Source organism: Chinchilla lanigera, unplaced genomic scaffold (assembly GCF_000276665.1).
Source record: "Chinchilla lanigera isolate Chin_1 unplaced genomic scaffold, ChiLan1.0 scaffold00004, whole genome shotgun sequence".
NCBI lineage: Eukaryota > Metazoa > Chordata > Mammalia > Rodentia > Chinchillidae > Chinchilla > Chinchilla lanigera.
In genome coordinates, this window is record NW_004955405.1 from 38,422,530 (window position 1) to 38,437,181 (window position 14,652).

At 47.6% G+C, this 14,652-nt stretch overlaps 1 protein-coding gene across 2 annotated transcripts in view; it reads left to right on the forward strand.

Moving 5' to 3' along the window:
- Stab2 (stabilin 2) overlaps positions 1-14,652 on the forward strand; it is a 140,066-nt gene that overhangs the window by 28,894 nt on the left and 96,520 nt on the right. For both annotated transcript variants that reach the window (XM_005374574.2, XM_005374575.2), the window contains exons 10-15: positions 6,818-6,951; positions 8,116-8,198; positions 10,308-10,457; positions 11,796-11,939; positions 12,549-12,605; positions 12,756-12,881. In XM_005374574.2, the coding sequence (XP_005374631.1) occupies positions 6,818-6,951; positions 8,116-8,198; positions 10,308-10,457; positions 11,796-11,939; positions 12,549-12,605; positions 12,756-12,881 (694 nt within the window). The remainder of the gene's footprint in view (positions 1-6,817; positions 6,952-8,115; positions 8,199-10,307; positions 10,458-11,795; positions 11,940-12,548; positions 12,606-12,755; positions 12,882-14,652) is intronic.

A 14,652-nucleotide genomic window follows, 5' to 3' on the forward strand; every position in this document is an offset into this window, starting at 1 on the left:
CTCTGCTCCAAGTCATTTCTTGCCACCAGAGTCTTGCGGGTCTCATGGTACCACTGGGAGCTCAGCATCAGGGCAGCACCAAGCCCTGCAGTTATTTAGCTGTTCTGTGCTTCCCGCAGCCCCTGCTCCGGCTGCTGTGAGGGTCCCACCTTGATCACTGGGTCTTCTGTGTGCAGATTTGCCCAATAGGCTTTCTGGCCATCACTTTCTCTCCACACTCATGAGCAGCTCTACCCTTGTCATGGGTGGAGTGGGAAGAGCTTGGGAATCAGAATCCCTGGGCAAACACCCCAGCCCCACCACATGGCCTCTCAGGACTGATGCCTTTCCGTACATAAAATAGGGGAGAATTCTCCCTTCCACCGTGGCTGTGACAAGGATTAAGTGAGAGGTTATGCTTCAACCCCCGAGCAGAACAGGTCACACAGAGATCATCCCGTGCACGCAGGTGCCTATTCCAACACACTCCAGCCGTGTAGACAGGCCCGCGGGTCCCAACACATGCCTGTGAGTGTGTGGGCAAAGCTGTTCCTCGATCATACATTCTAGAGACGCAAATGACTAAACAAGCCAGGGTCTGTATTATTTTACCATCCTCAGAGAAATTTCGCATAGACTACCTGAAGTCAATTCTTTCCTTAGTGCTGGAGGAGATAAAAATCTAACAGTGAAACTGGAGTGTCAGCGTAGCATCAGCTGCATGCTAACACTATGCTGGTAGAACTGGCAATGAGTTTTAGGGATATGCGTGCTACAAGCTTCTCCCCCAAATACGTAATTAAATCAATTGACTCTCTTTTCCGGGAAAGAGGCTGAGTAAAAAGTCTGAGTTAGACTGACAAAATGGGCAGTCACAGGTCCTCAGGTAATTGAACTCACCTAGGATAAATTTCTATGTTTCTCATCCCTCTTCCACGGGGTGAGCACTTCTGCAAGACCTACACAATCGTTCTGTGGTAGTCACAGACAACCACCCAGTCTAGAACGAGGTCAAGCGTGGTCTGCACCACTCACCACCAGGGGGAGCTTGGACAAGTCTAAACTCTCCTAAACCAGATAGCTCACTGGGAGACCAACAGTACACCCCCGGCAGAGCTTACCAGCCCATGCCCATCAGCTGCTTTTGAACACCGAGCTCCATTGTGATGGTCCCTGAGAAGCTCAGCTAGCTTCCTGCCTGGTACAATTGCACTTTGTTATTTCCCTCATGAGTGCAGAGAGGAAAGAAGGGGCAGAAGAGGAGACAGCAACTCTCTTATTTCATTAAACTGAAAAGAAAACAGGCCCAGGTTGGGCAAGCTTACATTCCAACTGCACAAAAATGCTGTAAACAACAGTGACTTTTAGACTGTAGGTTGTTGACATTGATTGTTCTCGGTGTTTGTGTAACACTAGTATAGTTCTGGCACCTGGGAGTCCGAGATCAGGGTTCAGCATGGCTAGTTTCTGGTGAGGACCTTCCCAGGCTGTAGACTACCACCTTCGTGTTCACTGTATTGTCACATGGTGGTGAGAGGGCCAGAGGGCGCTCTGGGGTCTCTTTCGGAAGGGCACCAATCCCATGCATGAGGGCCCCATCTTCGTGACCTAATCACCTCCCAGCTCCTGATAGCAGACTGAGACTTTGAATTTCAACAAGTGAATTTAAGGGGGACACCAACACTGAGCCCACTGTGCTGCTCTTCAAGTGTATCATGACAGTCCCGAGTTGGGGCCCCATGCCTGCCCTTCCTTCTACTTAGATCATCCTCTCCCTGCACACCTGCCTCCTCTGAGTCCAGCCAACATGATCCTCCAATGCTCACTGTCTCAGTTACTTTTCTCTCATTGCTAAGACAAAATACCTGACACCCAGAATCAAGGAAGGAAAGGATTATTTAGCTGACAGTTTGTGGAGGTTTCAGTCTGTAGTTGGCTGGCTCCAAGACAGCATGGCACATGGCAGAGGGCAACAGTTCATGGTGGCAGAAAAGAGCAAAAGCAACAAGAGCAAAAAGGAGGAGCAGCACAAGCAGCCTCTTTCCCTCCCTTATACTGTATGCAAACTATTCACCCCAGGGTGAGTGTAGCGCTCACACCCATAATCCCAGCATTGAACTATGAGTCAATCACAGATCCTAGAAGCCCACCCCATGATTGCATGAGGATTTGGGGGGACATGCAGACACAAACCATAACATTCACCTTGACTGATCTCTTCCTGTAGGCCTCCTCTGCTGTCCTCCAGTGCCCCTACCCGGGCTCCTGGCCCAGCGTTCAGAGCACAAACCATGGTCAGCACACAGTATGGTATTAGGAGCTCCACTGTGGCCCTCAGAGGCTGCGTGGTCTTGAGTGAGATGTTTACTCTCTCTGTGCCTCAATCTCCTCATCCAAGATGGTATAGATAATGGGACCCACCTTGGGAGTTGTTGTGTTAAGAGGCTATAGTGAGACAGTGTAAGGATACTGGACACAGAAGCTATTAGTAAGTGCTAGCAAGTATCCTCATTACTGTTCTTGATCCCCAGCTAGAATTCAAAGTCCTTTGGGGTCTGTGTCTTACTCATCTTAATAACTGTCACTGATTAAAACAGTGAAATAAGTATTTGTTTAAGGAACAAATTAGTCAGTGAAGGAATGGACTGAACTAGTGCAGGAATGAAGGAAGCAGCTGCACTGAGATTCCGGGACATTCTGTTACACTAAATCTCATTCTGCATTTAGCAACACTTCTCTCCAACCCATAATTTATATGGTGCAAGTGGCTTATAGGTGTTTTTAAAACCTTAGGACAGCAGGACTCCTCATTAAAAAAATAGCTTAGAAAAGACTCCAGGCTGTGAATGTGCATAGCCCTAGGACAGACTATTTAAGTCAGAAAACAGTCTCATAAAGTCTTAGGCTTTAGACTGAGATGTGAAACAAAACATAAAATTATTTATGTCCTCATGCATTCCTTTCAGCACTAAAGGCATTAAAGATCATCCTCACTTTACACAAAACAGACTACTGCCTTCATAACAACCGAAAGAACTTTTACGGGGAAATAAATTGTGTGGCTAGCGAAGATTTCTTGTTAACGGTGTCTTCCAGTGAAACTCACGGAATTCAGAACAGGGCTAGTTCTCGACCACTTCCCAGAGTTAGTCGTCCTCTCCCTCTGTGCTCTAGCATGGCACTCCTTACTGGAGAGGAAGTGGACACTGTAGTTGGCAATGGTTATTTGATTGTATTAAACATGTATTGTCTTAGGATTAGATCTACTTTCATGATTCCTTCTAACCTGGCTTCTCCACCTCAGCCTCACAGACATTTTCAGCAGGACAGTCCCAGGTCTCATGGGCCTGGCCCACACACAGCATTTCTGCCCTCACCTGACTGGGTGGCAGAGGTCCACAACCAAAATGGCCCCCAGACATTGATTGCCCAAGGTCTGTTGGGAGCAAGCGGCAAAATTGTGATTCTGGGGGAAAGTTCTGGAAGGGAAGTGTGGACAGGGTGCTCGGGCAGAGCTCTACCAGCAGGGAAGAGTCAGGAGGTCAGAGAGGCCACCAGAGCAGGTGACACATGAGCCACCAGGAGAGGGCCGCAAGCATTCGTGGTAGGGGCACTCGACCTAAGAAAGACACCCCAACCATAACAACACAACGTGGCTTGAAAGTTCGTGCTGCCGGAATTGGTGGTAGAGGCGGGAAGAGGACCCAGCAGGCCCCTGCCTAGGCGGCACCCATAGATGTAAGTGTGAATCATGGGGCAGCGAGACCAGTCAGGAGGCCCATGCCATAACCCAGGTTTGTCCTGCAGCTTGGTGACAACCAACCTGTTGGCCACAGGACCGTATTTAGAAACACAGCTGGACCAAAGAGAGTGAAGTTACCCTTCAGAGTACTCCCACACGTGAGCCAGCCCATGGCACAGCGTGGCCACAACAAAACTACTACATTGTCACAACACTCTGGCTTCCCCTAACTCTGGTGCCTGGCATGTTGTTCCCCTGGCCAGTGTTCGGTTCCTCCTCAGCTCTAGGATCCTGGTGAGTGTCACCTCCCTGCAAACTCCGTCAGTGTCAGCCAGCTATCACCTGCTCTTCCAGGTCCCAGTGGCTTGTAACAGCCTGGGCTTACTGAGTCACACGAGCTGGGTGCCAAATCTTCAGGGATTTTACAAGCCCATTGGCATCGTATTCATAGTTTGAAATTGGCCAACATAGGAAGGCAAACCATGGAAAATGGCAAATGCTATAAATCAGGACTTTCCCCCTAGAGATAGGGTGATTGCACATTTACCCATCTGTGACTCTTTGTCTCTTATGAGGCTATTGTATAAAATTTCTCAGGTTTTCGTTGTTTATATCTGATTTCACTGCTTATATATTAAAACTCATCCTGTACACTATCTATTTAATGCAATGCCTACTTATCATATCATACAACTGCTAACAAAGTACCCACCTAGCCATGGGCTACATCCTGGGGTTACAACCTGGAGCAAATACACACACAGGCCTTTCCTTTTCCAAAGCTAGATAGGGAAGCAGACATAAATGACATAACCAGATAGATCTGCGATTGCAGCTACAGAGAAGAAGGACCTGGTACCACGAAAGAGTGTACAAAAGGGTTGCTGATTTATGTAAGGGCGATCAAAGAAGGCTTCCCAAGGGAAGGAGCAGTGGACAGATGCGACTAGGAGAGAGCAGGGGAAGGGAATTCTAAGCCATCAGTAGTCCTGCATCTCCTCTGTCCTGCAGCCTGGCTTGGGTAGCTTACTTCAATTCAGGGCTCTGCTGTGGGCCCTAGATCCATAGCAAATATGCCAAGTGATTGTCTGTGCAGGGTCTCTTGACCACACTTTGAGAAAGACTGAACCCAAGAGCATACAAAGACATCCAGTGTTGATAGATGGGGGTAACTCATTAACTAACCTTCTCTGGAAGGCCAACTAATTAATCTCCCCCTCAAAATCCTACCCTTTGCTTTGAACACGCTCATCCTGTTCTTGGCACTTTCTGAAGCAGTTCTGGAAGTCCTCTTTCACGAGTGTCTTTGCTTGCTCTGTTGCGGCTGCCTCAGTGCCCTGAATCAATTTAAAACATTTCTTCCTCGTGGTCATGCTCACTTTGGTGACAACCCAAAGGTTGAACAGTGCAGATCCAGTGAACAAGATGGGTGAGCATCGTGTTTTTAGGATCCTGCTCTTCTTTGACATGGCGTGGCAGCAGCATTCACTATGTTTTTTTGTCTGATTTTTTATGTTTTTTGAATTTATTTTTAAGATTCTTTTCTTTATTAGCACTGTGTGCGGTGCACAATGTTTACGGCCCTTGCGTGGCGCTGGCCCATGGACAGTATATCCTCATTCCTTCTTTCTTCCTCTTTCCTCTCCGCCCTCCATCTCTCGATCCCCCTCCCATCTGAGAAAGCTCTGTCTCCCTACTTGCTGTTATCTACCTTTTATTTTGCTCTTTATTTATACTTTGGGTTTCTCATATGAGAGAAACCACGTGATACTGAAACTTGCGTGTCTGATTTATTTATCTTGACATCATGGTCTCAAGGTGCGTCCTTTTTCCTACAGATCGCTCAGGTTTATCCTTCTTTATGGCAGAGCGTTACTCTATTATGTGGAAATACCACATTTTCTTCAACCATTCATCTGTTGATGGACATGTAGGCTTCTCCCAGTGTTTAGCTATGATGAGTTGTGCAGCTGGAAACATAGGTTTGCATGAAGCACCATAATATGATGTTTTTAACCCTTTTGGGAAGATGCCTGGGAGAGGAATAGCTAGGCTGATTTCACTTTCTGAGGCATCTCCATAATGATCCCCATAGTGATTGTACTGGTTACAGTCCCACCACCAGTGTAAAAGGAGTCCTTTCCCCTGCCGCCTCGCTAGCGTTTGGTGTTATCTGATTCCTTGGTGATGCCCATCCTCTCTGGGATAAGACGGAATCTCCATGTTGTTGTAATTTACATTTCTCTAACAGCCAGAAATGCTGAGCCTTTCTTCATGTATTTATGGGTCATTTGTACTTCTTCAGAGAAGTGTTTGTTTGTTTCACAATGGGTCTTTTATCCATGGAATCTAAGTTTTTGAGTTCCTTATACAGTGGCATCTCTATTCTCAAACTTCATTTATTTCACAATTTTGGAAAATATGGCCCTGTTAGCATTTGCACACGAAGGATGGCCACAGCCATGTTTGTCACCCAATATAGAGTTTGCAAAAGAAAACAAAGTTTGCCAGACGCTTTTGTTTGCAAACCAAATTTTTCACAAACAAACTTTCATGAACCAAGACACCACTGTATAGTCTAGATAGTAGTCCTCTGCCTGAGGAATAGCTGACACAGACTTTGGGTCACACCTCATAAAGACGCTCAGGAGAGAGGGATTCCAGAATTGCCATGAACCATGGACGAGTGTGTCTGAAGTGAAGTGGGGATTTGAGAGTGAGCAGTAGCAGGGTGTCGTCTACTGTAATAGTTTTTTTTTTATTTAAATATTCATGGGATATTTCCGTCACCCCTGAATCTTAAGCGCTGCACTTAAACTCTTGCTCGTAGCTTTGTTCCTACTCTCTTCTGGGCATTGTTTCCCTGGTCCATGAAATGAGGCTTTGGAGGCAGGCATGGTGCCACATACCTGTAAGCCCAGCACTTAGGAGTCTGAGACATGAGGAGCTCCTCAAGTCTGAGGGCAGCCCGGGCTACATAGCAAGACCCTGTCTCAAAAGAAAAAAATCTATGTAAAATAAATGAGGCACTGCACTCTGCGGTCCCAACATTCAGTGGCTGTCAGCCGCTGAGCTTGTGCCCCTTCCCCCCTGCAGATGCACCTGCCAGAACGGTTACGTGGGTGACGGCTTCAAGTGCTATGGGAACATCATGGAGCGACTCCAAGAACTCAACACCGTGCCCCGGGGGAAATGGCAAGGAAAGCTGACGTCATTCATCTCGCTGCTGGGTAGGGACACAGACGACGTGCGTGTGGACATAGCCTCCTCCCCGGGGCAGCCGCCTCTTGGGCCAGGGTGCCTGCAAGAGGCAGGGAAGGCTGGGCAGGGTGGTCTGCTGGGATCCACCCTTCTGGGGAGGGACACACGGGTGAGAGAAGAGCAGGCTCTGGACAAGACTTCCAACCAAAAATCCACGTGGCAAGTCCACAAAAAATCACAAGCAGTCAACAAAGGCCTTACTATCCCCGCATTTCTATTTGAATTCATCAGCTGCTGAAAATGATTTTGCAGAAGGAACACAAGTGAGGAGGTAACTATCCTGCCTGGTCCCTGCTGTGCTCTCTGCGTACATCTGCATGTGCGCCCTTGATTCATGGCCCTTGTGCCCAAGTCATCCCCAGGGAGTGACGAGTTTCCAGGGCAACACGGACGTGGGGATATCAGGCCGGCTCCTCACAGCCTCCCTTTCAGAACACCAGAGGGCAGCAGACAGCACGCTAGAGAGTCCTTTGCAGACCGGACCCCAGACATTCCCCCTGGACAGGGTCCTGTTGACATTTCACTTTCCCTGGTACCAAGTGCTGGTCCATGCCGCCTTCTGCCTGAGAACAGAGTCTGGTCTGATGCTCCAGCCGCCCCGGGGAAAGAGGGATGCAGGCCGGCAGCAGAATCTGCAGAGTCTGGGGCAAAATGCAAATGTCAGGTGCTTTGTTCAAATACTAAGCGTTTTAAGATGGTAACAGCAGAGCGTGAGTCTAGTGAGGGGCTCTTCTGAGTGTGTCCTGGACGGAACAGAGGGCTACGGCTTTGCTCCGGAGATGGCAGCAGCTCAGAAAGCCAGATTCATTTAGCGACGGGGACCTGCTGCTTCGGGGGAACTTGTTGTGTATGACCCGTTTGTCATGCATGACCTGTTCATCCAGGGAAGCTGTGAAGCCAAGGCTGGGGGAAGGCAACCTTGCAGACGGTGCTGCAGATGCGCAGGGCCAGCTCTTCACGGTGCCTCGCACCCTTAGGGAGCTTCTCAGTGGACACAGGGCCCGAGAGCAGCAAGCGGACAGGAGAAGGGCGTAGGCGGACCTGTCCTGACCCACAGCCCTCTGCGCAGCCGCACTCCTCACGCACCTCTGACCTGCCGGTGTTTCCTTTCTCTGCATATCTCGACTGCTCAGATAAAGTGTATGCCTGGCAACTAAGTACCCTGGGACCGTTCACCTTGCTGCTGCCCTCGGAAAGCGAGCCAACAGCATTCAACGTGAGTATTTGAAACCCCTTCACCGAGGGCTCCTGTGAAAGCCTCACGCACAATACCCTCCTTTACTCAAAGTGGGAAACTTCTGTTAAAGCTGAACCTGTGATGATGTGACTGGTGAGTTTCCGATAAACTCTTTCTGTTTGTAATCAGTACATACTAATTGTACATATGTATGGGGTACAGTGTGATACTTTGATACATGTACACAATGTGTGAGGATCAAATCAGGGTAATTAGCATTTCCACCCCCTCCAACAAATTCCTCCCTTCTACTTCTTTATATAATATATTGAAAATTATACTATAGCCAACTTACTGTGCTGTAGAACACTAGAACCTATTCTCCTACCTAACTGTATGAGTTGCGTTCAAAATATATGGTGGATGTCTACATTAAAGTTATTACAGTAAGACACATGGCCATTGATTCTCCCTCAGAATACCCCCCACTTCAGACAGCTCATCCCGCCATTCTTGCCACTTTCTGAAGCAGCCCTGGAAGGCCTCTTTCGTGAATGTCTTTACAAGGTGTGATCAAGAATACGGTGTGGGTGCTACTGCCAAGCACCACCCAACAGAAAGGCAGGCTCATAACTGCATGGCGGTGTGCCCTCATCCACCTTATTCACCAGCTCGGACGCCCTGTGACTTCTGGTTCTTCCCCAAAGTCAGGATAACCGGGAAAGGTAAACATGTTTGTACTGATACAGGACATCAAGGAGTCACAACGCTAAAGACACTCAGGAGAGAGGACCTCCAAGAACTGCTGCAGAGAGGCAAGCATGCTGGGATAAATGTGTCTGAAGCATAGGGAAGGCTTTTACGGCGCATTAATGGCAATGTGTCTTCTACTATAATGAATTGTTTTTAATATAAACATTCACCATGCAGTTTAGTCCCTCCCCATATTTTGGAATCCATTATCCGATCTTTCTTTAGCCCTACTTCCCTCCACCCTCCTTGTCTCCAGTGGTCAGTGTTGTACTCTTTACTGCTAGGAAATCAACTCTCTCACCTTCCATATATGAATGAAGAATGCAGCCCTGGATAAACGTCTGAGTGAAATAGCCTTATGGACAGTACACAAGTCATACATGTCCAACTAAATGAATTTTCCCAGGGTGGAGGTACTCATGTAACTGGCAAGTCCATTACCAGCGTTCTAGAAGCCCTCTGGCTCCTACTTCCCACCCAAGGGTGACCCTTGCAGGCTCTTAACACATGGTCATGTGATAAATAACATTCATATGAGTGTAAAGTCCTCATGTCCCAAAGGAAGAATAAAATGAATGCATTAGCTAGGTATTTGTTTCCTTAAAACTGTCATAAATTGTACCAGTGTTAAAGGAAACAAAAGGAAAAATTTACTCTTCAGCGTGAGCAGCTGGTGTTTGAGATGAAGTCACACAGTAGGAATTAAACTTGTGTCAGTAGCAGTGTCCTATTGCGGTAACAGCAATGAAGCAGTCCTGCCTGGTTAGTGTGAAAATGGACTTGCTGCTGGGTGCACAACTGGGCTATCTTAATCCAAGGTGTGTAGTGATAATAATTTTTGCCACATTAAATCAAAACACAGTGAGGTCCAGGGTCGCTCGCCCTGCTATGCCCACGGCCGCTCATCTGTCTGGATGAGGGGTCTGTGGGTGACCATCAGATGACCTGGCGTCTTTCCCACTGGGGAGGAGGAAAGCAGCTCTGGTTGAGAACGTAAAGTTTGCGCAGAGTCAGCGAGGCGCTCGCTCAGTGATGGCTGAATGTGTACCAGTGGCAATGTAGATTTCAGAAGCGTTACGGCTCAGAAGCATCATCAGCCCACACTCGCTGCTTTTTTCTCAAATCTTCAGTGTTCCCTGCCCGTCCTCCTGGGCTTGAGGTAGAGTCCTCAGCACCCACTACCACCTGACTGACCCTCTAGGTACGGTGACTGTCTGTCAATCGCCGCAGCCTCCGAAGACTCAAGAGCGTCTCCTCTCCAGGCTCCCACGCTCTTTGAGGCCCCTCCCAGGTGGCTGTACTGGGAAAGAGAGGAACAGTGCACCTCGGTGGGCTCTGGCTTTGGCGCCTCTGCCTAAGGCAGAGGTTTATATCTAGAAAGCACTTGTCCCACAGGTCGAAGAGCTGCTGAAGGATCCTACGGCTGCTCGGAACTTTGTGCAACTTCACATCATTGCCGGGCCGATGGACACGGAGCAAATGAACAGCACCGACACCTTCTACACCCTGACTGGGGCCCCAGGGAGGATCTTCAATCGGGACAAGGTAAGGACTTCGCTGAGTTTCCTGCGGGGACCAACTGCCCACCAAGCCAGCGCCAGAAGCCCCTTGCTGTGTGTATCTGGGTTGGTGGACGGTTATAAAGAACTTCTCTCCTTATCCCTCGTTTATCAAATACCTTCCGTGTGGAATGAAGCAGGAAACACCACCAGAGCTGCAGGGAGGGGTGGGTGGTTCCTAATGAGGGCTGCACAGTGTCGGGGGTTAGGCTGGCTTGATGCAGTTTTCAAGGCCGCCATCGCCGTCCCCACCCCAGCAGGAAGATGAGCTACTCTAACCCTGGTGCCCGGAAGCCCCAGTACAGAGCCCACCAGCAGTCAGCCATCCTCTTACAGAAGGACGCAGACTGTGTTTGTTTTAGGTCCTGAAGTTAGTGTCTGTCTCTCCTGGAGCCTTTAGTACTGCGGGTTTTTAAACAAACACAATAACTTTTTCTGTGACGCCACTTTGTGGAGAACAAGTGATTAATCAACAGCGTGTGGGTATGCAGGCTATGGCTGCTAGTGCACTTTACCTAATACTGGTAGGTATAGATCACTGAGTGTCCTGCCCATGCGAAGTACAGGGCTACACCTGGATCTGTGTCAGGGGAAAGGCAGCGTCCCTGTGGAAGAGGCCCGGTCACAGCCCCTGTTTTCCCTAGGGGAAAGTGGACAGGTCACACAGTAAGCGCCAATCCGCATTCAAGCGTGAGTCAGCCCGGCTCCAACGCCCCCAGCAGTAACTGTTCTGCGGGTGTGAGCGTGGGTGGACAGAGCGGTGTGATGGGTGGATGGAAGACACACAGACAGATAGATGGCGGGATAGACGGAGGGATGTATGACAGATATGAAGATATGGCTTTCTTTCTCACAGGGACAGACATATGTTTACTCATTAATTCAGCAGACATTTATTAAGTCTGGAACTTGAAGGAGCCACATGGGTGGAAAAGGTGATTAGCTTCAGTTATTAATTCAACAACCCTGTAGCAGTGCCTTCTCTGTGTATCACGAAACCCAGTGAGACATCCCAGGGAACTGAGTAGCTTCAGTCCTCCAAAGCTGGCAGGTTACCTGAGGAGGGCATCATAAGACCTGTGCACTTGTCACGTGTCAAGGTCATGGGTGATTTCACATGCCATCTCATTCAGCCTTAATGAAAACCTTGTGAGGTCAACCAAGCAGACACCTTCATCTTCATGTTAAGTCACATGACTTATCCAAAATCTCATAGGCAGTCTGTGACAGATCCCAGGGATTCGGGAGTTTTGACTTCTAGTCCAGTGCTTGCCCCTTCCAGAATGCCATATTAACTTTATTTTATCTTTCTTTGGTATTTTAGGACAATCAAATAAAGCTTGAACTTCATAAAGGCAAAAAGAAGGTAAAAATTGTAGAGGGGAACATCATTGCTTCCAACGGGCTCATACACATCCTCGACACAGCCATGGACAAGATACAACCCACCTTTGAGAGCAACTCCAAGGTGAGACGTTTCAGGTATAGGCGATATGAACCCAGCCCACCTTCCTTTGTCCAGTGGAGAGACACACCCAAGAAAAAAGTGTTTGCCCACGCTACATACTTGTCCATTTTACTAAGAGGGTCTCAAGCTAGGAGACACTGCCATGATTTATGTTTTCAATACAATTCTGAGTATTTCTGCAGAGGGAAAGAAAGACATATAGTGTGTGTGTGTGTGTGTGTGCACGCACGCGTGTGTGTGTGCGTGTGTAGGAAAAAATGTGGATGTTTTAAAATCTCTTATGGCCACATCAGACAACCAAGCTCAGTGACCCCTTGTCATGACAATGTATTCCTCATCCTTTATAGAGAATAACAATCACTATCGTGATTAAATCATTCTTTCTGACCTATGGGACAATGGCCAAGGCTACTCAGAATACACAAATTTCAACTACTGTTTTAGTAGCAACACATTTGCATAATGTGTGGCAGTTGATCAAGTCTTTTTATATGAACCCACAGCTATAATCCGTGTTAGAATTTATACTCCTCTTTATGTTAGGATTTTTATTTCCTGAACCACTTTTGTATACTTTCACTGATTCTTTAGCAAAATGTCTCTTTTCAGCAAACCATAATGGCCATGATACCATCAAGATACAGACATTTCAGAACTTTTTTGGAGGTTTGTACCTTTCATGAGTTTCTCAAAAATGTGTATGTTGAGTTTTTTGTACAATTAGCAGAAATATCAGCTATAAACACTTGCTGAAAATTATAGCAACTATTTGTCTGGGTTCGATCACAGATACAAAGTTTCATTTCTCAAATGCAGAAAACCAACTTGAAAAGTGCCTTAGACGGGCAAGGGCCTGGTGGGCCATACACCGTTTTTGTTCCAAGTGATGAAGCACTGAACAACCTGAAGGATGGTGCTCTTCATTACCTTCTTTCTCCTGAGGTATTGTACCCTGCTTCTTCTGATGGCATTGGATCAGCACCACTGCTCCAGTCTGTGTCCTGTAGGCTTTCTTGTAACTAAGGTTAGCAAATAAGCAGCATGTGTACCACCACCTGCCTTCCCACAACCAAGGCCGACATCACTAATCTATCACAGTACCCTGGCACTAATCCTAGATGTAGCTTCAGTCTCCTCAGTGGAAATCCAAATAGCTCTGATAGGTCCAGGAAATAAGATCTTTTTACAACCCCCGAACTAAGTGCTTGATTGGATTTGTTTTGGCTTTTCTAATATTTCACAGTACTAAAATCTGTATTTTAGGTTCCCTACAACTCTAAAACCACCTAACGAATGATAACCAAAGTAGGACAGCCAGGAACAAATGTTATTTTAAAGGCTCCACTCTTCCCTCTACATGCTTCCATCTCTCTCCACTATCATCCTTCCCTTATAGATCATAGGCCTTCAGTTCTGTCACATTCTCCCTAGAAAGGAGATTGTTAGCTCTTCCACAATGGTGCTAAAATGACGGAAACTACCTGGAAGGTTTCCTCTAAATTCCTTAAACTTATTGCCTTTTTGGTTTGAAGGTTCACCTGGATACAGTCTTTTCTGGAATATTTTTCAGTATCTAGAGGAATATCTTGCTTTCAGAAAACACAGTTAAAATAGAACATTTCAACTAGAATAGAACAAAAAAAGTAAGCCTCTACTTTTCTGTCAGGCACCACTGCTCAGAAAGCTCTTCCTGTTCTTCTTAGCTCCCTCCCTCTCGTTGCCTGGAGCTGGCTCCTCCAGGCCTCCAAGAATGGGCTGTGTGTTTCTCTTTCCAGCTCCGTTCAGCGAGATCGCATTGCTAGCTTGAAGTCAGGCTCCAGCGGGAATGTTCACACCGGGGAAACTGGCCCCCGGCACACCACTGCTCCTGGCTCTAGGTCTGATCTTTCTCAAAGGCAGTGCCTGTCCACCTGCAAGGAATGTAAAACTTCATGTCTCTGTTCTGAGTTTTCCATTTCAGTTTGTAGGTGAGGAGTAGAATGCCTCTTCCTGTCATCCAGAGCCTGTGCAGGTTAAAGTTTCTCACCCATAGGAAGCGCCTTTTGTCTCCGTCCTCTTAATAGCATCCTTTAGCTCCAGGTCAGGGAGAAGCCTCAGCTGGAGACTATAAAGTCCCCATCAGCTCCACCAGTAAAATGGAATATAAACCGGCTTCCTAGCAGAAGGGTTTCTAATTCTGATGTTGCAACATCACATTTCCCTAACCAAGACAGAATGTCAGTTTGGAAACCATCCAGTCCCTACAGAGACCATGCTGACCCCAAGCCCTAGCTGATGGCTTCATCACTGAGCTAGACAGAAATAAAAAGAGAGGGTCACCTTAATGAGGTCATAGATTCCTCGAAAGGAAAATGGGGCCGAGGGAGGTGAATGTACAAAGCTCAAGGTCATATTAGCAACTTAGGACTTAGGGGTTTTTGTTTTTTTCACCTAAAACTGCAGGGAGGAAGTGAGCATCACCCTAGGGGAAAGAATGCAGAACACCAGGGCCTCTGGGCCAACAGCACCTGGACGCTTGTCCTGTCCCTTTGAGCTGGCCAGTGCGGTGGCCCCAAGCCAAATAAGGCTCCACTCACATGGGGCAGGGGCGATCTGATTCCTTTATTCCTTTTCTTCCCTTCCTTCTTGTACAATGGACCAAAATCGATTCTGGAGGCCTTGGAAGTAGATTATTCTGCTGGTAAATTCTTTCCTGCAGAGATGCTGGCCCCTT